This window comes from Micromonas pusilla, assembly GCF_000151265.4.
Source record: "Micromonas pusilla CCMP1545 genomic scaffold MICPUCscaffold_13, whole genome shotgun sequence".
In the NCBI taxonomy this organism is placed as follows: Eukaryota; Viridiplantae; Chlorophyta; class Mamiellophyceae; order Mamiellales; family Mamiellaceae; genus Micromonas; species Micromonas pusilla.
The window spans coordinates 518,738-539,328 of NW_003315894.1; the positions used below are offsets into that span (position 1 = coordinate 518,738).

Sequence of the window (20,591 nt, forward strand, 5' to 3'; positions counted from 1 at the left end):
CGACGGACGCGACGATACGACGTAGTAGACGACGGGGACGCGACGACGAAGGAGACGAACGACGGACGACGACTCGACGGACGACGAATAGCACACTTGTAAACGAAACGAGGAGACGACGAAAACCCGCCAGCCTCTGCTCCACCTGCGCCATCGCATTTGACTCGACTCGAACACTTGAAAAGGCAAGTAGACGCGTCCCGTTCGGTCAGTGTAGGGCAGCGGGCGCGTGTGGACCCCGCGTGATACGCTCGTTGAGGAAAGGTGAGATGGCGGACGACGGCCACTTCCCGAGGGTGACTACGGACGACACCGCCGCGGCGACGGACACGGAGGCGTTCTTGAAGGTGCGCGACCCACCGGCACGATCGAACGTTCGCGAACAAATACGCGTCGTTTCAGCGCTCGCGTCAACCGCGGGAGGCGGGAGTTAGTTCGTCGATCGCGCTCTGCTCTGACATCTCACGCGCTCGCTCATCCGATCTCCGTCGTTGTCACATCGCAGGCGTTGAAAGTGCAAGAGGGGAAGACGGGCGAGGAGGGAAAGGACGAGCTCTCGCTCGTCACTTCCAAGGGGGCGATAAAGATTATTCTTCTCGGGGACTCAGCGGTCGGGAAGTCTAAGTTAGTAGAGCGTTTCCTCATGGACGGGTATCAACCGCAGCAGCTGTCGACGTTCGCGCTCACGCTGTTCCGGTACAACTTCAACCACCCCGACGGCCGTGTCGTCGCGGTGGATTTCTGGGACACCGCTGGGCAGGAACGGTTCAACAACTTGCACCCGTCGTACTTTTACCGCGCGCACGCGTGCATCTTAGCGTTTGACGTGACGCGGAAGGTGACGTACAAAAACTTGGACAGGTGGTACAGAGAGCTAGAAGAGTACTGCCCGGGGATTCCCACGATCGTGGTGGCGAATAAAATAGATGTGGATTATAGGGTGACCGAGCGCACGTTTGCGTTTCCGGAGCGGCGAAACTTGCCATTCGCGTTTGTGTCCGCAAGCGACGGCACGAACGTCGTGAAGACGTTTCAGCAGGCGATAATGATGGGAATTAAGCAGAAGGAGAACCCGAGTGATGATTTTTTGACGATGGCGCTGGAGCTGTTGGCGGAGTGAGCGACTTAGGAGTTCATATTAAACGACTTTTTCGCGATCGAATCTCCCACGGTGCGAGTTCCCACGTTCTTCTCAGAACCCCCACTTGTTCGTCTGCGGCTTGTCGTCGTCGCAAACCTGAGGAGGTCGTAAACGCGGCGGATCGATTCGTCAATAAGTCATGATATCTACCTGGTACTTGCTTTCTAGTACAAGACGCTGGCTGATGAACTATGAAGCCTGCCGAGTTTATCACTGCGAAGAAGTGATAAACTCGACAACCTTCCCCAAAAGCCCGGAGCCGACGTAAACGACGCCGAAAACTAAGAGGGGGTAGATCGCTTGGCTAAGAAGACCTCCTCCCCCTTCCCCGGTGCTCACCTTTGCTTCCTCGAGCGCCTCCGCCGGCGGCGTCGGGACGTACTTCACGCTGACGCTATTCACGCAGTGCCTTTCCATCGTTGGCGTCAAACCCTCGTTCTCGAAGACGTGGCCGAGATGCCCATCGCACGCCGCGCAGAGGATCTCGATGCGCTTCATCCCAAACGTCATGTCCGTCTCTGTCTTCACGCCGCCTTTGTAGCACTTGTCGAACGCGGGCCACCCGCAGCCGCTGTTGAACTTTGAATCCGCGGAGTAGAGAGGGTTGCCGCAACCTTTGCACACGAAGTGCCCTTCGTCCGGGTAGAACTTGTCGTACTCGCCGGTGCCCGCGGGTTCGGTCCCTTTCCTCCTGAGCACCTGGAACGAGGTCGGATCGAGCTCTTCTTTCCACTGCGTTTCGCTCTTCTCCACTCTCGCGGGAGTCATCGCCATCGCGATCGTGTTGCGACGAGATCCGCTTCCGGCGGCGGGGTTCACGCGAGCGGCGGGAGACGCGAGCTTGCGCAGGTGCGCGTTCGTGCTCGCGCGACTAGTGGTGCTAAGAGTCCGCGCAGTGGCGTTGACACACGATGCTGCGGCCATCGTCGCGCGTCTTGGAGAGTGCGCGTTCGGTCGATCTTGAAGATATTCAGATAACGGAATTGGCGAGATTTCCCGATTACCCGAGGAAGCTCAAGTCGAAAAATCGAGAAAATCATTTTTTTTTCAAACTATTTTTTTTGGCTAAAACTTCAACAGACGCAGTTTCTTCGGCGAAGGCGACATCGAATAGCTGTACGCCGGAGTCCTTAGGATCGAATCGAGGAACACGAGCCATCCAGTGACGAAATCGAGCACAAAGGTCCACACCGAGTTGAAGAGTTCTGGTTGAAGAGCGGCGAGGTGTTTCGTCGCGCGCTTGTGAAGCACTTTCAGCGATTTTTCGTGTCCCGACTGCGAGCTCACCGTCCTCAAAACCGCTTCCCGGCTGCACCCAGGCTGGAACGGAAGCTCCAAAACTTCTCCACCGGAACCGAGCGTCACGTGCATATGATACGCGATTTCTAAAACCGCCCCGAACTCCTTCTCGGCGAGTACGGATGCGTACTCGTGGCACGCCTTGGAACGAGCTTCCAGCGCGGCTTTCAGGAACTCATCAAGTTTAGAAACACGAGCGGAGCGCTCTTGTAAAATTTCCTCGAGCGTGCAGAAGTTAACAAGCCGGAGTCGAATGCTCTTCTTCGAATCCAAATCCGCGGCGCGATTAATCGCGCGGAAAACGACGTCTAATAACTTTGCGCACGCGTTATCGATCGCTATTTGTTTCGCCGTCGTTTTCTCGTCGACCGTCAACTCGCTCATAAAACCTTCGAAACGGTCGATAAGCGAAGGAAGAGCGCTGACTTCATTTAACACGGCGACATCGGATTTCGCGAGAACAAAAGCTTCCGCCATCGTGCGCCCACTGCCGTCCTGAGACTTAATTTCCTCCTTTGAAAAGTTTCTTTCCAGGTATTCGAACAAGTGGCGCTGAATTTTATCCTGGCACGAGATCAAAGCGTCACGCAGGGGATCATCTTGTCTCTCGCCAACACGTTCGAGCGTCCAGCCAATTTCACCGAGCATCGAAATACATCGCATGGGGTTCGAAGTTACGACCCAGTCCGCAATCCTATTTAAATCGAGCTCAACACCTTCAAGAAGCTGCTGCATCTCAGGGATATGAACGCTACGAAACCGCGCAGCAACTTCATTTTTCCTCTTAGAACTCACGCCGTCTCCCCCAAAATCCTCATCGAACACGTACGTTGCCATAAAAAAGCTAGATTCGTTCACCTAATCGACGAAAATGGAGGCTCAAAAACAAATGTTGTCGAGAAAATAAGAAAACTTACCACTAAATTCACGAAGTATTGGAGTACGAGGGCGTAACCTTCCTCCGGCGATGTCCCGATTGACGACGATTGCTCCCCTTCTTTGAATAACGCGCGCACAATTGCGATCATGTCTCTTAATTGATGCCGCAAAAGACCATTTGAGACTGAACAATGCATGCGCAATAAGTTTCTTTGAATAAAGACGCAACCAAGAAATCAGAACGTTTCAGAACTTTAGCAAATAATAAGAAGAACATTCAACATGGGGAATTCAACGCGTGTAGCTCTTGAATCACGCTCCTTACCCTGTACTTTTACCGTGTAGACGATGCATAGCGCGCATTAAATTTCCATTTTGATTCACGAGAACGTGAATGCGTTCCCAGGTTGGAGCACAAGGCATTCCTTTCGCATCGCTCTTGATTCCCAAGTCGAGCTCGCGCTCGACCGCTCCTTCGAGAAGCGATTTCAAGTGATAAGTTGATTTCCCGATAAGCTCGTCGCACAGGTTCATGCATTTCGCTTCTTGAACGGCGACGGAACGTATCCTGCGATATATTTTCATTTCGTCTTCCTCGAAACGTTTCCTGAACGCACAGACTTCGTCGATGGCTTTTACCACGTCCGCTATGTCGTCGTCTGTTTCAAACGCGGAGTTATGAATTTTTTCTTCGAGCCCTTCCGGGACTGTTATCTTCTCTATCAGCTCCGTCATAACTTTCGTCAAGACTTCGTTTTTACGCGGGCCCTTTTCCTCGTCTTTCAGGCTCAGCAAGTCCTCTATCACGCGAGCGTCTTCTTTCATGCTCAGGAGTTTCACACTGAACGTGTCCAACCACGCTTCGACGTCTTCGAGGTTCCTTTCGACCGCGTCTAGTTCCTCTTTGATCGGGCCAGCTTGTTTTGACCGTTCCATTAAGTCCCAAACCGTCGCATGATCTAGGTTTGAAAATTCGTCTCGAACCCTGGTTTCAAAGGCTTTCGCGTGGTCTCCCATTTCGATTCTGTGAGTTTCGAGGTATTTCCGCAAGTCTTCCTCTTCCAGATCTTCTTCACCGATCCTTGATTTCGGCGAATTTTCTTCCTCTTTTTTTCCATCAGTTTCGTCGATTAGTGAAAACTTTGCCCCACCTCCGCTGTTGATAGACTTGGCTTTATATGCCGAGGCCCACTCCTCGATGACTGAAGTGTCTTCTCCGACAACGGTTAAGGATTTTCGAAGCGTCTCTTTCGACGACGACGCGAGACATCCGACGAAGTTGCTCAGCTCTGCCGCGTCGTCGCACGCCCAGTGTTGCGTCTTGCCTTCAAAATACGTCACGAGTTCTCGCTCCGCAGTCGGCTTCTCCACGCACGGTTTCATCTCAACCCGAGAAAGCTGGGAGAGTTTAAAGGTATCACACATCTGCAGCTCATTAGATCCTTTTAGGACGTGCAATTTGACAATCAAACTTCTCGATTCCTGCGCGGACGAGACGTTCGTGGATGGATGACTTCAGCGGCGTACGATTTGACTCTTTATCGTTTTCGTAAACCGAGCAAACGACGCTATCGGATACACGTCGCGAAATATGCAAGATACGCGCGAGGGTCGCGCGAGCCTCACCACATGACGGAGCACGGTCACGGCTAGGACCCGAGACTTGTCGGACTCCCTTATTTTCACCCTCGCCTGCGAAGATGACGAGATCCCGTCAGTACGCATGCCCCTACGAGTCGCGGCGACCGCCTGGAGGAGGCTCTCGACGCGCACGGGCGAGCGAACGGAGAAGAAAAAAAAAAAACGGGATGAACTCACCAGCTTTGCGACACTGGTTCCTACCCCGCTCATGACTTTCTTCCCGGTCGAAAGCTTCGACACCTTGACGTAGGGACGGCGGCGACGCGGCGACGTAAATAAACGATGTTGGTTTTGTTTTGATTTGTGCTTCAAGCGAGGAGAGGGCACGAGTGGGTTCGCGCGTCGGTCTCGGCGTTCGCGCGAGGTCGCGGATTGATCTGAACGGTCCTCACCTGAAGGAAAGCCACCAGCGCATCCTCGCTCCGAGCGAAGGCGCGCTCCTGCACGGGGAGAGTCGGTGTCACGTCAGCGTTGTGCAGCGATAGTTGTGGATGAGTCGACGCGAGGCGAGGAGGGTCGCGCGAGTCCCCGGTGCTCGAGCGCTGGGTGCGATCAGCGCGAATATGCGGATACCGCGTCGTACCAGCTGAGCAGCCACGTTCATCGCGCCCACCCGGCGAGGCTCGTTGTGTCTTCCAGGTGCAGCCCCTGCGGTGCCCACCTTCGTTCTGTCGGGCAGCGGAGCAGCGCAGCGCGCGAAAAATTTCAGCTCGCGAGCGGTCGGACATTCAGTGTTACAAGCGGCGCTCGAGTCATAGCGACGCGCGCAGGTCTCACCGCGGATGCGCTGTCAACGTGGCCCGACAGCGAGCAGACCATCGCGATGAAGTGCGCCGGGCGGAGGAGGGTGCTATCGGTCGCCGTGTTGCTCGCGGTCGCGACGTTCTCGATCGCTTACCGGTACCGGAAGTCTCTCGATCTCGCGTATCGTCAACCGACGCCGTTTCGGTCTCGAGCCGTGAACGAGGACGCCCGGTCGGGGACGACAATCGTCGCCGCTCCCGTCGTCGGCGGCGTGGTCGCCGATGCGCCCGTCGCGTTGGCACCCGAAGTCGATAGCACGCCCGCGCTTCTGCGAACGCGAGCGAGACGGTGCGACGTGCAGATCGACGACGTGTTGAAACACAGCAGATCGCAACTCTTCGAAGACCAAGTGATCTCGCGCGCGTTCTTCGCCGGGTTTTGCGGAGGCTCGTACGTCGAGATCGGCGGGCTCGACGGCGTGACATACTCGAACACGCACATGTATCATCACGGTCTGCAGTGGCACGGGATACTAATAGAGCTGTCCCCGAGGAGTTTCGAGTTGTTGGAGGCGAACCGGCCGCGAGACGAGACGTTCAACGCCGCGGTGTGCGCGACGGACAACGTCTATCAATTCATCCAGAACGCGCGCATTCCAGCGGTGAACGGGATCGAAGAGTTCATGATGGAGTCGTTTAAGAAAAAATATCACGCGGAGCTCCGGGCCAGCGACACGACGAGAACGCCGATCAAGTGTCGGCCGCTGAGCGACATCCTGTACGAGAGTAAAACGCTGGGCGGGAGGGTCCACGTGGACTTGTTCAGCCTTGACGTGGAGGGCGGGGAGCTTGAGGTTCTGAAGACTGTCGATTTCAGTAAGCATCAGTTTGGGGTGATCGTATACGAAGCCGACGGTCACAATCGGAGCAAGGACGAGACGATGAAGAAGGAACTGGAGAAGAACGGGTACGTGTTCGTCGGGAGCGCGGTGAACAGTAACTTTCACGCGAACAAAAATTGGAAAGCGATCTACGGCGTCGACCACATGGACGGCGCAGGATTCGCAGCCCTCGGGCGTGAGGTTACGGAGAGGATAAAAAAACGACGTTATCAAGAAGCGTCGAGTAGCGCCGATGCGCGAGCGAACGCCAGGGCACCGATGGGTGCTGCTGCTGGAGCTAAACTACGATCGACGGAAGTCGCCGCCAGGACGGGTGCCGCGGCGGTCGCCGCGGCGGCTCCGATGAGTGATGAAACGCCATCTGACGTGACCGGTCCTGAGAAACCCTCGAAGAGTACCCCCGACAACGCGACGAAAGCGTCGAACGCGACGAAAGCGGCGAACGCGACGACGCTCGCGACGTCGACGGCGAAATCAACAGAAGTGGAGGACGGCGTCCTCACGCCCGAGCTCGTGAAGAAACACGCGATCGACAACGTCGTGATGGTCACGTGGGCGAACGATCATTACTACGACTTCGTCCGAAATTGGGTACTGAACGTGCGCAAGTGTAACGTATCCAACTTCATGGTCGGCGCCATGGACGACGACCTCCTAAAAAAACTGAAGGACGACGACGTCCCGACGTTCTCGATGCGAAGTGGTTTAACCACGGCGGACTTCGGCTGGGGCACGGAGAACTTCCACAAGATGGGACGAAAGAAGATCGATCTGATCAAAGTCTTCACGAACATGGGGTTCGATATCTTAGTCTCGGACGTGGACACGGTGTGGATGAAGAATCCGATGCCTTACGTGATGAAATATCCGGACGCGGACGTCCTCACGTCGAGCGATCATCTCGCAAGCACGGCGACCGGGGACGGCTTGGAGGATCCCCTCCGCGCGCAGTCCGCGGCGAACATCGGGATCATGCTCATACGGCACACCGCGAAAGAACTCGCGGAGGAGTGGGTGAACGTTCTCGATAAAGACGCGAAAGTGTGGGACCAGAACGCGTTTAACGATCTCATGAGGCGTGGCCGCGCCGCCGCGGGCGGCGACGACAAACTCTTTCTCGGGTACGACGGCAAACTCAAGTTCGGGATCCTCCCCGTGAGCACGTTCGCGAGCGGGCACACGTTCTTCGTGCAGCGGATGCACGAGAAACACGACGCGGATCCGTACGTCGTGCACGCGACGTTTCAGTTCTCCGGCACGGAAGGGAAGAGGCACCGAATGCGCGAGGCGAAGCTCTGGGTCGACGACGCGTCGTATTACGACCCCACCGAAGGTTTGCTCGCCTTCGCGCCGGACATCCCTTCCGAGCTCATGAACGCGTCGTGCACGACGAGGGACGAGGCGTGCGTCGCCCGACACTTCGAGCTCGTGAATCACCAGATCGTGCAAATACGAAACGCGCTCGCGATCGCGCAGAAACTCGGCCGCGTGCTCGTGATGCCGCCGCTTTACTGTCTCTTCGACCGGTGGTGGGCTCCGCACGCGGGGACGATACCCGGGTCAGAGACGCTCCTGCCGGTGCAGTGCCCGATGGACCACGTCTTCGAGGTCGAGACGTGGTCGAGCGACATGCCGCCCTCGGTCGCGGGACCGGGGATCGCGTTCAGGGAGCACAGCTTCTTCGAGAATCCAAACGTGCCCGCGTCGGTCGCGGCGTCGACCGTCGAGGTGACGTTCGTTCCGTCGTGCGGCGGCGGCGGCGGCGGCGGCGGCGGCGAGAAGTGCACGCAGGCAGAGGGCGAACCCGCGCCGAGCGGGGTGAAACGCGTCGTCGCGCCGGGGAACGCGACGGACGTCGAGATCGCGAACTTGCTCTCGAACCACGCGGGAGTCAAGGTGTTAAACTTCACGTCTACGCTCGGCGCCTTCGGCAGGCACGCGGACGCCGCGGACGCGAAAAAGTTTTCCACGCGCGTGAAACGCTACGCGGGGTTGTGGTGCTGCGTCTTCGACGCGGTTCCGGGACACATTTGGTACGACATGGAGTTCGACGTCGTGCCGCACACGGACAGGCACAACCGGGTGTGGGACACCGCGTGGGAGCCGAAGACGGGGCCTTAGGAGACGATAGACTATTCAGTCTAGGTACGAGTCGAAAAGCCACTTTTCGCTGGTCTGTTGTGAGACCGTTTAAAATAAATGCCCGCGTGCGTCGCGCCGGTAGACATCGACCCGCGCGCGGCGGGACCTGGAACGCACGCTCCCCCTCGTGCGCGAACGAAAATGGCCGACCGTTAGCATGGACGCGGACGCTCTAGACGCCGCGGTCGCGGCCGCGGACGTTAGGGTGGAGCAGCTCTTCGCGGATCTGAGACGGCAGGCGGACGGGCGGAATCCGGCGGTCCGACGCGCGTGGGACGCGGAGACCGCGGCGTCGAGTTGGCTGCGGCCGAAGCCGAGGCCGACTCAGGCGCCGCCGCCGGCGGATCGCGACGACTGGTGGTACGATCATCTGTTCGGCGACGGGAACGGCGAGCCGAGCGACTCGGACGCGGACGCGCCGGAGCCGCGACAGCCCTCGGTCGCGACGCCGGCGCCGAGGGTGCGAGGCTCGGTGAATCTCCTGACGCCGTCGCCCTGGCTGTTCAACAGCTTCGGCGGCGGCGACGTCGAGGTCGCGACGCGCTTCCAGCTGTCCGAAGGCGTCACCGCGGTCACGGATCACGTCCTCGGGAGCTCGACGCCCTCGCGCGGGAACGAGAGACGCGCGGGGACGGTTCGACGGGAAGACGACGCGGGAAGGTCGACGCGAACGCCGCGCCGACTCGCCCGGGTGAACCAATCGCTGCGACGCGCGATCGACGACATCGTCGGAGGCGAGATCGAACGACGCGACAGCGGCTTCGACGCGAGCACGCCGCGCGAGGAGCGCGACGACGTCGACGAAATGCTCGAACGAGAACGGAGGGTGACGGAAAACTTGAGAGACGGCGTCGCGGCGATGCGCGCGACGGAGCGTCGACGAGCGAGCGCGGACGCGAACGCGCGCGTCGAGGCGCGAAGGGCGAAGGAGAAGAAACAGCGCGCGAGCGAAGCGGATCGAATTATGCGCGCGGAGGCGAAGAAACCCGACCCGCCGGTGCCGCGCGCGCGCGTGGTGTTCCACCGCGCGTCGCAGACGGAGTTTTCACACCGCCGGCGCCCGGCGTCGACGCAGACTGTGTACATCCACCCGTCGCTGATCGAATCGTTCGAGAAGAGGCCGCCGTGGGGCGGCGGCGCGGGCGGGAGCAGACGTTGGCAGGTCCGGAACCAGGTCGCGGCGGTCGCGCCGAGACCGACGTTGAAACCGACGGTCGCGCGCGTCTCGGTTGGCGTCGGGTCGGACGCGCCGCCGTCGAAGTCGCCGCGGCGGGTGAAGTTCTCCCCCGAGGTTTTCCACGAGGGAGGCGGCGCGTCGGAGCTCGCCGCGGAGAGCGACGCGGTGATCGAACCGATACGCGACGCCGCGCCGTTGTCCGGGTTCGAGGAGCGATGCGCGGTCGCGATCAGCACGTACCTCGTGTCCCTCGACGCTCGGCGACGCGCGTTCGTCCTAAACGACTGGGGCGCGAGCGACGGTCGGTTCGACGGCGCGGAGCTGTGCGTCCGCGTCGACGTCCAGCCGTCCGCGGACGGCGGCATTCTCGTGCAAACGTCGAAGCACGCGCCGCCGGAGCGGTTCGTCCCGATCGATCCGCAGCCGTTGCGCGCGCTGCGTCTGTGCCTGAGCACGCCGCTGAGCAAACGACGCGGCGACGCGAACGTCGCGCCGACGTCGTTGGCGTGGATCAGGATCGATCACGACGAACACGGAGCGATGGACCTGCCGAAGCTGTGCGCGAGCATGCTGTACCGGGAGCGCGCGAAGGATGACGACGAGGGTAAATCGCTTCCGCGCGGGTATTTCGTGAACTTTTCGTTCAAAGAGCACGCGCGCGTGTTCCGCCACGCTGTGTACCTGGCTGAGCTTCGTTTGAAAGCGGCGAAGGACGCGGGGAAACCGAGCGGCGAGTGAATCGAATCGTTCGTCGACGTCTTCGTCTCGCGTGCTATTTCTTAGTCTAGTGAAACTATGTGTAGTCTAGTAGTGAGCAGCGTTCGACCTCACTCGATCATCCTCTTGTTCTCGTCCACGTCGTTTTCGTCGTCGCCGTCGTCGTCGTCCTCCCTTCCAGGGGGTCCGATCGCCGGAGGCAACATCAACCGAGGCGTCGCGTGCATCATCGGCATCGCGTGCGCGGCCAAGGACACGCGCTTCAAGATCGCCTGCTTCCTCAAATCCGACCGCGGGGATACCTCCCCGGACGGCGACGGCGGCAAGAACGCCGGCGCGCCTGCGGCGGCGGCGTCGCGGCTCTCCGCGCCGCCGCCGCCGAAAAAACCACGCGAAGACCCCACCGTCCCCGGCGGCAGTCCCTCGGGCAAACACGACGCTTCGCGTAACTGCTGCGACAGCGCCGATCTCCTTCGCGCGATCGACTCCGGGAGCACCAGCCTCGAGTGAGGCGACGGCGAGAACGCGTCCACGGACATCACGCTCACGACGCTCCCGGGCGCGGCGTCCGCGTCGTTCGCGTCGTCGAACGCGTCCTTCTCCGTGCTCATCGGCGACGCGTCGTTCCACGTCGTCAAGCGACCGTCCGCCGCCGCCGCCGCCCCGGGGCTGACCACGCCGAACGAAGACGCCCACGGGGAGGCGTCCGCGTCGATTCCTTCCCAGCTCGCCCTGGGGGTGACCGCGTGCGGCTGCGTCGTCGCCCACGCGGAGGCGGACGCGGCGGCGCCGCCGTCGAACGAATTTCGCTCGCGCACGCGCAAATCGCGCTCTCCCGCGCCGGCGGCCGCGGCGGGGGAGACGTTCAGTCGCTGGAGATCCTTCGCCATCATCTCGGAGAGCGCGCGCTTCGTCCCGGGCGACGCGCCGAACAGTCGCGTCGGCTGCACGTCGTCGTCGGACAGGTGGCTGGACGACCGCGGGCGTTTCAGCCGCGTGGACATCGACGCGCCCCCCGGTCCGAGCTCCGCGGGCTCCGCGAAGCCGTACGGGCTCCAGCGCGACCCCGCGCCGCCTCCGCCGCTTCTGGGGACGCTCCGGAACGGCGGCGAACTCACGCCGTCGTCGCGGTCGTTATCGAACGACATCCTCGACGCGGACGACGCCTTGCCGCCTCCGCCTTGCGAGTCGAAGGACATTCGCGACGTCGCGTTCGCCGGCGTCGACGACGGCTCTTGCGTCGCGGGCACGGCGTCCACGCCGACGGGCCTCCGCGGTGTCGCGAGCGGGCTCGCCCCCAGGGAGGAGAGCCCCGCGATCCCGTGGGAATCCTGCCACGCCATCATAGGCGCGGCGGAGGAGTGACCTTCGAATCCTTTCGGCGACGCGAACGCGAACAACGACCTGACCGTGACCGGCGCGGTCGGAACGCGGCGTATTGGAAATATATTTGTACTTGTCGCGGTTTTAGCGTTTCATTGGACGTTCCGATGAAGTCCGGGGTCAACAGCCTTCAAGTCTCGTTGGTGTAGTTGGTTATCACGTTCGCTTTACACGCGAAAGGTCGGCGGTTCGATCCCGTCATGAGACAGAATCGTTTTTTTGGCGTTCTCTTGCATGCGGTCATCGTCCACATGATGTGAGGAACCTCTCCACAAATTTTCAGGTCAATCGAAGCAGTTTTGAGGCGGCGACGGTCGCTCATCGACGAGCATGGTGGAGTGCACGTTTCGGAGAAAAAAGCTGAAAAAAAGTTCCGATGAAACTGAAGCCGAATCATCGATTAAAATCGAAAGCGGGAAAAATTCGAAACAACGAGCTTCTCGCCGCCGATCCCGCGCGCAGAAGAGCAGCGCGCAGCGGCCGCCTCGGTGAGCAGCGGTTCGTCTGAAGGTGGACGCGCGCGCGACACTCTCGAATTTAACGCGCGCGTCGTTCGATCGCGCGAGTCTTCCCGATGGGTCGCCCCGGACGCGCCGCGGCGAAGCGGTACGCGTTCCACACGGAGCAGAAATCGCTCGAGCGCACGTTTGAAAACATCGAGCCGTCCATCATCGCGGAGGTGCTCGCGTCGCACAACGGGAACCTGGACGCCGCGGCGACGGACTTGGTATCCATGGACTTGACCGGATACGCGCTCGCGGCGAGCGCGGGCGCGAACGGCTCGGGGAAATCGTCCCCCGACGGAGGCAGCCCGTCCGACGCCGACGGATCGAAGAAGGCACCCGGGGACGCGTCGTTCTGGAACGACGTCCTCGGCGACGACGAGACGCTCGCGGAGGGCGACGTCGACGAGGACGACGCGCCGTGCGCGACCGCGGTCGCGATCGACGGCGTCACGCCGTACGCGTCCTGGTCGCCGACGCAGTGGAGCGCACTGTCGAGCGACGCGCCAGATCTGAGTCGCGACGTCGAGAAACTCGTCGGATGGCGATTCGCCTCCTCCTCCTCCTCCTCCTCCGACGCCGCGCGCGGCGCGCCGAGCAAGAAGGCGAAGACGTCGAAGCGAACGCCGACGAAGGAGAAGGAAGACGCCGCCGACGCGACCGACGTCGTCGACGGCGACGACGTCGAGATCCTCGTGAAGTGGAGAGGACGCGCAGCGGCGCGCTGCGCGTGGGTCCCCCTCGCCGCGTTGACGTCGTCGCTCGCGCTCGCGTCGCAACGCGTCGCGAAGTTTTGGCAGAGCTACCCGCGCGCGAACGGCCCGGTCGTCGCGGTGACGCGGGAGAGCATGACGTACGACAGAGTGATCGCCGTGCGCGCGTACGAGATCGAGCCCGCGGAGGGCGCGGACGCGGACGCGTCCGCGCCGGCGGCGGAGAAGAACTACGCGCTCGTGAAATGGGGCGGGGGGTTGGGCTACGAGGAGGCGACGTGGGAGCCGGAGGACGACGTCCGCGCGGCGACCGCGTTAGGGGGCGCGGCCGCGCTGGAGAAGTACGCGGAGATTTTCTCCAGGAGAGACGCGAAGACGACCGCGCGAACCGCGACCGTGATCGAGACGAAGACGATCGGCGACGACGTCGAGTGCGCGCGCGCGTGGTACGGCGGCGAAGGCGACGTCTTGCGCGGGTACCAACGCGAGGGCGCGCGGTGGATGGCGCACAACGTCGTCGTCGCTCGGCGCGGGTGCATCCTCGCGGACGAGATGGGTTTGGGGAAGACCGCGCAGTCGCTCGCGCTCGTGGATTACATCCTGCGTTGCGAGCGCGCGACGCCGAACCCGCGCGTGGCCCCGCGCGGCCCCGCGCTCGTCGTCGTCCCGCTGAGCACGCTCGTGAACTGGGAACGCGAAGCGGCGCGGTGGGCCCCGGGCGCGTACGTCGTGTCGTACGTCGGCCCTCCCGCGGCGCGCGCGCTGGTGCGCGCGCACGAGCTGACGTACGACGACGACGAAGTCACCGAAGACGCCGAAGACGTCATGAGCGGCGCGACGTACAAGGCGGACGTCGTGTTGACGACGTACGAGATGGTGCAGGCGGATCGAAGCGCGCTGTCGAAAATACCGTGGAGCTGCCTCGTCGTGGACGAGGCGCACAGGCTCAAGAACAGCGGCGGGCGCGCGGCGAGGGATCTTCGCACGCTCGACTTCGCGGGCAGGGTCGTCCTCTTGACCGGGACGCCGCTGCAGAACGATACCGCGGAGCTGTGGAGCCTCCTGAACTTTGTCGACGCTCAGCGGTTCGCTTCGAAGGAGGATTTCGAGAAGAAGTTTGGCGCCGTGAAAGCCGCGGGTCAGGTCGAAGCGCTGCACAAGGTCTTGGCGCCTTATCTCCTTCGCCGTCTAAAGTGCGACGTCGAGCACAAACTCCCGCCGCGCGTGGAGACGCTCATCGAGTGCGAGCTCGCGCCGTTGCAGAAGAAGTGCTACCGTGCGCTGTTCGAGCGAAACTTTTCGTTTTTACGTCAAGGCTGCGGCGATGCCCGCGCGCTCGCGAACTTTACCAACCTCATGATGGAAGTCCGCAAGTGCTGCCAGCACCCGTTCCTGCTCGACGGCGTCGAGGAAGCGTTCGCGACGCAGCAAGCCGCGCGACTCGCGAAGCCGAGGACGACCGCGACCGCGGCGCAGCTCGTGAACTGCTCGGGGAAGCTCCAGCTCTTGGATAAGCTGCTCCCGCGGCTGAAAGCGGGCGGGCACCGAGCGCTCATTTTCAGCCAGATGACGCGCGTCCTGGACGTCCTCGAGGATTACTGCCGCAGCCGGAAACACTCGTACGAGCGATTGGACGGCGGTGTCACCGGACGCGCGCGCCAGGCTGCGATCGACCGGTTCTGCGACGGCGGCGGCGGCGACGGCGGCGGCGAAAACGCCGCCGGAGCCGGAGACGACGACGGCGCGTTTCTGTTCCTCCTGTCCACCAGAGCGGGCGGGCAAGGGATCAACCTCGTCGCCGCGGACACCGTCATCGTGTTCGACTCGGACTGGAATCCGCAGAACGACGCGCAAGCGCTCGCGCGCGCGCACAGGATCGGGCAAACGAAACCCGTGCAAGTGTACCGCCTCGTCATGCGCGCGACGTACGAGAGAGAGATGCTCGACCGCGCGGCCATGAAGCTCGGTTTAGAGCAAGCGATCTTTGGCATGGGCGGCGGCGATAACGGTAAGGGCGAGGACGCGAGAGACGCCGCGGGCGCGCGCGCGGAGATCGAGCGGCTCCTGAGACACGGCGCGTACGGCGCCCTGGGCGAGGACGCCGCGGAGGGCGAGAGACGAACGAACGAGTGGAACGCCGGCGGCATCGACGACATCCTCGCGAGATCCGAAAGAAGAGTCGTGGAAGCGTCCGAGGTGAGCGCGAACGCGGACGCGGACAAGAGCCTCTTCGCGACTGCGACGTTCGGCGGCGACGGCGATGAGATCGAGCTCGACGACCCGGACTTTTGGACGAAGCTCATGCCGGAGGCCGCGGCGAAGGCGGAGCGAGACGCCGCGCTCGAGGCGATTCGCGCCGCGGAGGAGGAGAAGTCCTCGAAGGAGGTTCGTAAACCCCGCGTCGTCGTGAAGAAGTTCGAGTGGTCGTGGCCGGAACGCAAACGCGTGATCCAGACGCTGTCGACCTACGGCTTCGGGCAGTGGGAGTCCGTGCGGAACGCGGCGAAGGACAAGCTCAACGCGGACAAGACGATCGCGCACGTCGCCGCGTTTTGCCGTCGGTACGCGCTCGAAGCTGCGCGGACGTTACCGGACGACGCGTGCCCTTTCCTCCTCGCCGCGGCGATGAAACCCGCGGGTTTGGACGAGACTTCGCTCCCGAACGACCGCGGCGGCGAGGAGATGCTGAACAACGTCTTCGCGGAGGTGCTGTTCGCGTCGCACGTTCGCGGTCGCGCGGCAGAGGACGTCGCGCGACTCGAGACGCTGCAGCCGCTCTCGGACGCGGTCGCGGACGCGGGGGGGATCGCGAGCGCGCTGAAGTCGACGTCGTGGCTGACGCGCAGAGCGGAGGTGAGGGAGATGTACGGTCCGCACGCGCCCGAGCCTCCGGCGGCGTGGTGGAACGAGACGTGCGATCGCGCGCTGCTCCTCGGGACGCTGAAGCACGGGTACGGAAAATTCGATTTGATTCGCGCGGACGAGACGCTCGGCCTGGGCGCGATCTGCGACGCCGCGATCGCGGCCGCGGAGGGACCGTCGACGCCGGAGAGCGAACCGATGGAGGAGGACGTCTCCCCCGGAGGGACGCGTCGGTCGAAGCGGAAGCGCGCGCCGATCGACGCGGACGCGAAGGAGAACGCGAAGGATGGAAACCAAATCCCGACCGACGACGACGGCGACGACGCAGGGAAACTGGTCGAAGACGCGCCGACGACGGTCGCGGAGTGGCCGCTCTCGCGCGTCCTGAGCCTGCGCGTGCGGCGCATGTGCTCAGCCCTCGGCGGAAAACAAGTCGCGGTGCCTCCCGCGCCGAAGCTTCCGAAGCCCCCGCGCGCGCCCAAGACGGGCGGCGGCGGGGGCGCGCGCGGCGGCGGTCCGCGCGCCAACGCGGGCGGCTCGGTCGATAAGATCGCGCGCGCGAAGGCACAGGTCGACGCGCTTCCGCGCTCTCGCGACGGCGTCGTGATCATGCCCGTCGGCCCCATTCACGGCGTCACCGTGGAATCACTCGGGGAAGTCCAGCCCCCTGATTCCGCGGGGTTCCACTCCGCGGCGTACATCCTCCCGGTCGGGTACAAGACGTCGCGGTCGTACATGCGGTGCGACGACCCGAACGGCGAGCGGACGCGGTGGACGCAGGAGATCGTCCACGGCGTCGACGGCGCGGACGGTCCTTGGTTCAAGCTGACCGCGGACGAGGGCATGGACGAGCCGATCCTCGCGAAGAGCGCGACCGCGGCGTGGGCCGAGGTCTTAAAGCGCGTCACTGCGGCGAGGGAGGCGCTGGGGGAGACGGCGAAGAAGACGGCGATCAGCGGGCCGGAATTTTTTGGGTACTCGCTCCCGCACGTCCGGCTGCTCATCGAGGAGCTTCCCGGGGCGAGCGAGTGCGCGGAGTACATGCCGCTGCTCGAACGCGCGGCGACGGTGGAGGCGGCGGGGGATGGCGCGGCCGCGGCGGTCGTGGACGAACCCGCGGCGTGACGCAACGAACGAATAAAATGTTTTGAATAATGAATGTTCTTTCGACCTCATCAGGCTACGAGTTTGACCGATTAATACGTATCCCCTCCCCCCCTACGCGAACCTAGGCGATCGCGAAGTTCGGTTCTTCCAGCGCGAGCTGCCACCACTCGTGAGCGTACTCCTCGATCCCCGCGCCATCGCGATCGGTCTGCATGCTGTCGTCGTCGCTGAGCCGGTCGTCGTCGCGCGAGTCGAAGTCGCTCGCGTCCGAGAACGCGCGCGCGGCGACCTGCTCCGACTTGGCGTTCTTCGCCGCTATCTTCTTGTTCACGAGCACCTCCGCGTGTCGTTTCTTGTAGATCGTCTGTCTGATCTTTAAGATGTGATCCGGCCACGCTTTCTTGCCGTTGTAGAAGCTGTTCAGGAGGCTCAGGTCGGACTCGAGGAGCGCGGCGTAGGTTTTGATCTCTTCCATCATGGCGCGCGCGCGCTCTTCCATGTCGACGTCGTTCCCGTCCAGCGCGCGCTTCAAGTGGACGGTGAGGTCGTAGTACAGGTTCTTGAGCGACATGAGCTTGCGGTACGGCCATCGCGCGATCCCGAGGGTGCGGCATCTGTTCGACGCGGGGTGAGCGGCGCGGCGTCGTGAGTCAGCGGGTCAGAAGACGAGTGACGCGAAAAAGACTGTGTTTTTTTCATCCAGAATCATGCACACGTGTCTCAAGCTGACGCGTTTTTGCGCGGTCGGTCTTCAACAAACACGTCGAAAGCGGTAAAGGGGTTTTGAAGGAAAAAAACCCGTTCGGGACGCGCACCTGGCCTTGAAGCGCGTCGTTCCCATGTTGAACGCGCGCGCGGCTTCGGCCTCGGTCAGCAGCGCGACGGACGCGAGGCTCGTTTTCGTCATCGTCTGCGAAAAAAACGCGGTCGCGGGGCGCGATATCGGTCAGGTTCGGACGCGCGGAGGGCGAAAAAAAGAATGCGCGGAATAGGAATGAGGTAAAGCATCCGCAAAAGCGGCGCGCGAGGGGCGAGCGACCGTCGCGCGCGCGCACCTTGCGGCCGTGTTCGGACCGATCGCACGTCTCGAGGTCGACCTCGCGGTCGCGCTTGAGCGCGCCGCCGCGGTCGCGCGCGCGTTCGTCGGCGTTCGTCGACCTGTCGTCTTCGTGGCCGCGGTAGCGGTCGGTAGAGGCCTCTTCCGATCCAGATGATGTCGTCCGCGAGATGAGAGAGCCGCTGACGTCGGACATCGTTCAGTTCTCGAGGGTTCGGCGGCGGGAGGGGCGGGGGCGGGGGAGGTTTCTTCGTGCCGAGGGGTTCGGCGTGCGCGCGCGCGTGCGTGCGTGCGTGCGGGCGTGCGCGCGGGTGTACCAGGGGCGCACCAAACTCGGTATTCCACTTTAGGCCGTAGGATTTTTCAGGAAATTTATTGGCGGCGCGTCTGAAGTCGCGCGTCAGCCAATCACGAGCCGCGGTCGGCATCCACGCTGTCTATTACGTGTCCCAGATACGCGGTTTACAGGATATTTGTGGTGGATATTTGATACTTTTACAGGATGTAAAGCACATGCCGCCGGCGCGGGGAGCGCCCGCCTGCTGACGATGACGCGTGCGTCCCAGCGCGCCGCCTCCATCCCGCGCGCGTTCGTCGCGATTCCCTCGCTCGCCGCGTCTTCGTCCGCCGCCGACGGCGGCGTCTCCGCGCGCTTCGCGTCGTCATCGCGCGCGTCGCCCAGATCCACGAAATCATTACTAACCAATTCTCGCGTCCGTCCCCCCGCGCAGCGACGATATCGTCGACGACGAGCGCATCGCGCGGCGACACCCTCGGAAGCGCGTGCGCGCGAGGCGCGGACGAGCGCGAGCGTCATCGCGCGATGCCCGCGACGCGCGCTCGCGACGGGCGTCCCGATCAGCCGCCCGCGACGACGTTCCTCGCCGACGCGAAACCGGGAAAAAAAGATCGAGTTCGGTTCGCCGAGCTCGTTCGCCTCGAATCCGCGACGATCCGCGGCGGCGCGCGCGACGACGGGTGCGTGACGTCCCCGCGGCGCTTCGACGAGCGTCGCGATCGCGACCCGGCGAAGGATTCCCCTCGCGTCGTCGCGGCCGCGGCCGGCGACGACGACGCCGCCGACGCCGTCGCGACCGTGGCGGCGGCGGCGACTGAAGGCGCGGAACCCAAAGACGCCGCCGGGGGAAAGAAACCCGTCGGCGTCTTCTCCGCGTGTAAGAAGTTCGTCACGAAGACCGCGTCGTACGCTGGGGAGAAGGACCGCGACGCGCCGCGAGCGAGCAGCATCGCGGTCCCGGCGACGCCGTCCGCGAAGAAGGCGACGACGTCGCGACGCGCGGCGGCGCGTCTCCTCGCGTGCGCGTCGGAGACGCTACCCGGCGGTCCGAGCCGCGGCGCGCGCGCGGGGTCGCCGCCGCCCCCCGCGCGGCGACGCCCGCGCCGCGCGTCGGAGAGCGTCGGCGGTGCCGTCTCCGGGGGTCCGTCGCGGGCGTCCACGCGTCCGACCCTCCGCCCCGCCGCGGCGGCGGTAGTCGACGTCGCCGCGGAGGAGGAGGAGGAGGTGGAGGAGGAGGAGGAGGAGGAGGAGGAGGAGGGCGACGGGTCAGGTTTCGGACCCGAAGCCCCTCCGTGGGTCGAGCGCGACGGCGCAGACGCCGTGAACTTGTACGTCTCCGGCGCGACGAGCATCAGCGCGGCTTTGCTCGCGATCGACGAGACGCACCGAACGCCGGCGCGGACGCGAGAGTCGAAAACCGGCCGCCGCGCCGCGCCGCTAAGCAAGCAGTCGTCCTCGGAAGCGCTCGCGCCGCGCGACGATACTTCGGCACGGAAGAGCCCGCCGTCGCTGCTGACGCCGAGGAACCCTGGCGACCACCCCGCCGGTGACGTGAAATCGTCGATGCCGACGTGGACATCCGACGCGGCGGCGCCGGCGCGCCGCGTCGACGACGGCGCCGGCGGCGCGCGCGCCGAGCGCGCGACGCCGCCGCTCCCGCCCCCGGCTCCGGCCGAGGACGACCTCGATATCGGCGTCGCCGCGGGCGGGATGCACGACGACCGCGACTTCCTGCGCATCCTGATGGAAAACGAAATCATCGAAAACGAGAGCGAGGACAGCGGGTCGGACTTGAGGGACACCGCGCCGCCGTTCGATACCCTGGAAGACGTCGTCGCGGACGTCGACGTCGGCGGGTATTTCGCGACGCGCGACGTCGTCTTCGACCCGCCGGGGTACGACTTCGCGATGATGCACCTGCTCGAGACTGCGGCGATGAGCTGACGCACCGTGCCGCGCGCGAGGCGACGCGAGTGCATGTATACGTGTAGATGATCGTGTTGGTCAACGGGCGAGCGCCCCCGCTT

The 20,591-nt window shown here is 63.1% G+C and overlaps 9 protein-coding genes across 9 annotated transcripts; 5 read left to right on the forward strand and 4 right to left on the reverse strand.

Moving 5' to 3' along the window:
- Positions 1-269: 269 nt before the first annotated feature.
- On the forward strand, positions 270-2,042 carry MICPUCDRAFT_52703 (uncharacterized protein; the record flags this gene model as incomplete). Its single annotated transcript, XM_003062818.1, has 3 exons — positions 270-347; positions 506-1,237; positions 1,481-2,042. 2 exons carry the CDS (start codon positions 270-272, stop codon positions 1,118-1,120), a joined length of 693 nt encoding a protein of 230 aa, XP_003062864.1. The 3' UTR covers positions 1,121-1,237; positions 1,481-2,042.
- A 164-nt stretch (positions 2,043-2,206) lies between these two features.
- On the reverse strand, positions 2,207-3,277 carry MICPUCDRAFT_52705 (uncharacterized protein; the record flags this gene model as incomplete). Its single annotated transcript, XM_003063021.1, has 1 exon — positions 2,207-3,277. The coding sequence occupies one exon, from the start codon at positions 3,275-3,277 to the stop codon at positions 2,207-2,209; it is 1,071 nt and encodes a 356-aa protein (XP_003063067.1).
- Positions 3,278-3,640: 363 nt separating this feature from the next.
- MICPUCDRAFT_52706 (uncharacterized protein) lies at positions 3,641-4,744 on the reverse strand (the record flags this gene model as incomplete). Its single annotated transcript, XM_003063022.1, has 1 exon — positions 3,641-4,744. The coding sequence occupies one exon, from the start codon at positions 4,742-4,744 to the stop codon at positions 3,641-3,643; it is 1,104 nt and encodes a 367-aa protein (XP_003063068.1).
- A 2,359-nt stretch (positions 4,745-7,103) lies between these two features.
- MICPUCDRAFT_29478 (glycosyltransferase family 77 protein) lies at positions 7,104-8,806 on the forward strand. Its single transcript, XM_003062819.1, has one exon. The coding sequence runs from the start codon at positions 7,149-7,151 to the stop codon at positions 8,724-8,726; it is 1,578 nt and encodes a 525-aa protein (XP_003062865.1). The 5' UTR covers positions 7,104-7,148; the 3' UTR covers positions 8,727-8,806.
- Positions 8,807-8,904: 98 nt separating this feature from the next.
- Positions 8,905-10,662, forward strand: MICPUCDRAFT_52708 (uncharacterized protein; the record flags this gene model as incomplete). The annotated part of the gene is made up of 1 exon (XM_003062820.1): positions 8,905-10,662. One exon carries the CDS (start codon positions 8,905-8,907, stop codon positions 10,660-10,662), a length of 1,758 nt encoding a protein of 585 aa, XP_003062866.1.
- Positions 10,663-10,751: 89 nt separating this feature from the next.
- MICPUCDRAFT_42502 (uncharacterized protein) lies at positions 10,752-11,984 on the reverse strand (the record flags this gene model as incomplete). Its single annotated transcript, XM_003063023.1, has 1 exon — positions 10,752-11,984. The coding sequence occupies one exon, from the start codon at positions 11,982-11,984 to the stop codon at positions 10,752-10,754; it is 1,233 nt and encodes a 410-aa protein (XP_003063069.1).
- Positions 11,985-12,598: 614 nt separating this feature from the next.
- MICPUCDRAFT_52710 (uncharacterized protein) lies at positions 12,599-17,227 on the forward strand (the record flags this gene model as incomplete). Its single annotated transcript, XM_003062821.1, has 1 exon — positions 12,599-17,227. One exon carries the CDS (start codon positions 12,599-12,601, stop codon positions 17,225-17,227), a length of 4,629 nt encoding a protein of 1,542 aa, XP_003062867.1.
- A 103-nt stretch (positions 17,228-17,330) lies between these two features.
- MICPUCDRAFT_42504 (uncharacterized protein) lies at positions 17,331-18,116 on the reverse strand (the record flags this gene model as incomplete). The annotated part of the gene is made up of 2 exons (XM_003063024.1): positions 17,331-17,823; positions 18,025-18,116. 2 exons carry the CDS (start codon positions 18,114-18,116, stop codon positions 17,331-17,333), a joined length of 585 nt encoding a protein of 194 aa, XP_003063070.1.
- A 973-nt stretch (positions 18,117-19,089) lies between these two features.
- MICPUCDRAFT_42505 (uncharacterized protein) lies at positions 19,090-20,508 on the forward strand (the record flags this gene model as incomplete). Its single annotated transcript, XM_003062822.1, has 1 exon — positions 19,090-20,508. One exon carries the CDS (start codon positions 19,090-19,092, stop codon positions 20,506-20,508), a length of 1,419 nt encoding a protein of 472 aa, XP_003062868.1.
- Between the last annotated feature and the right edge of the window lie 83 nt (positions 20,509-20,591).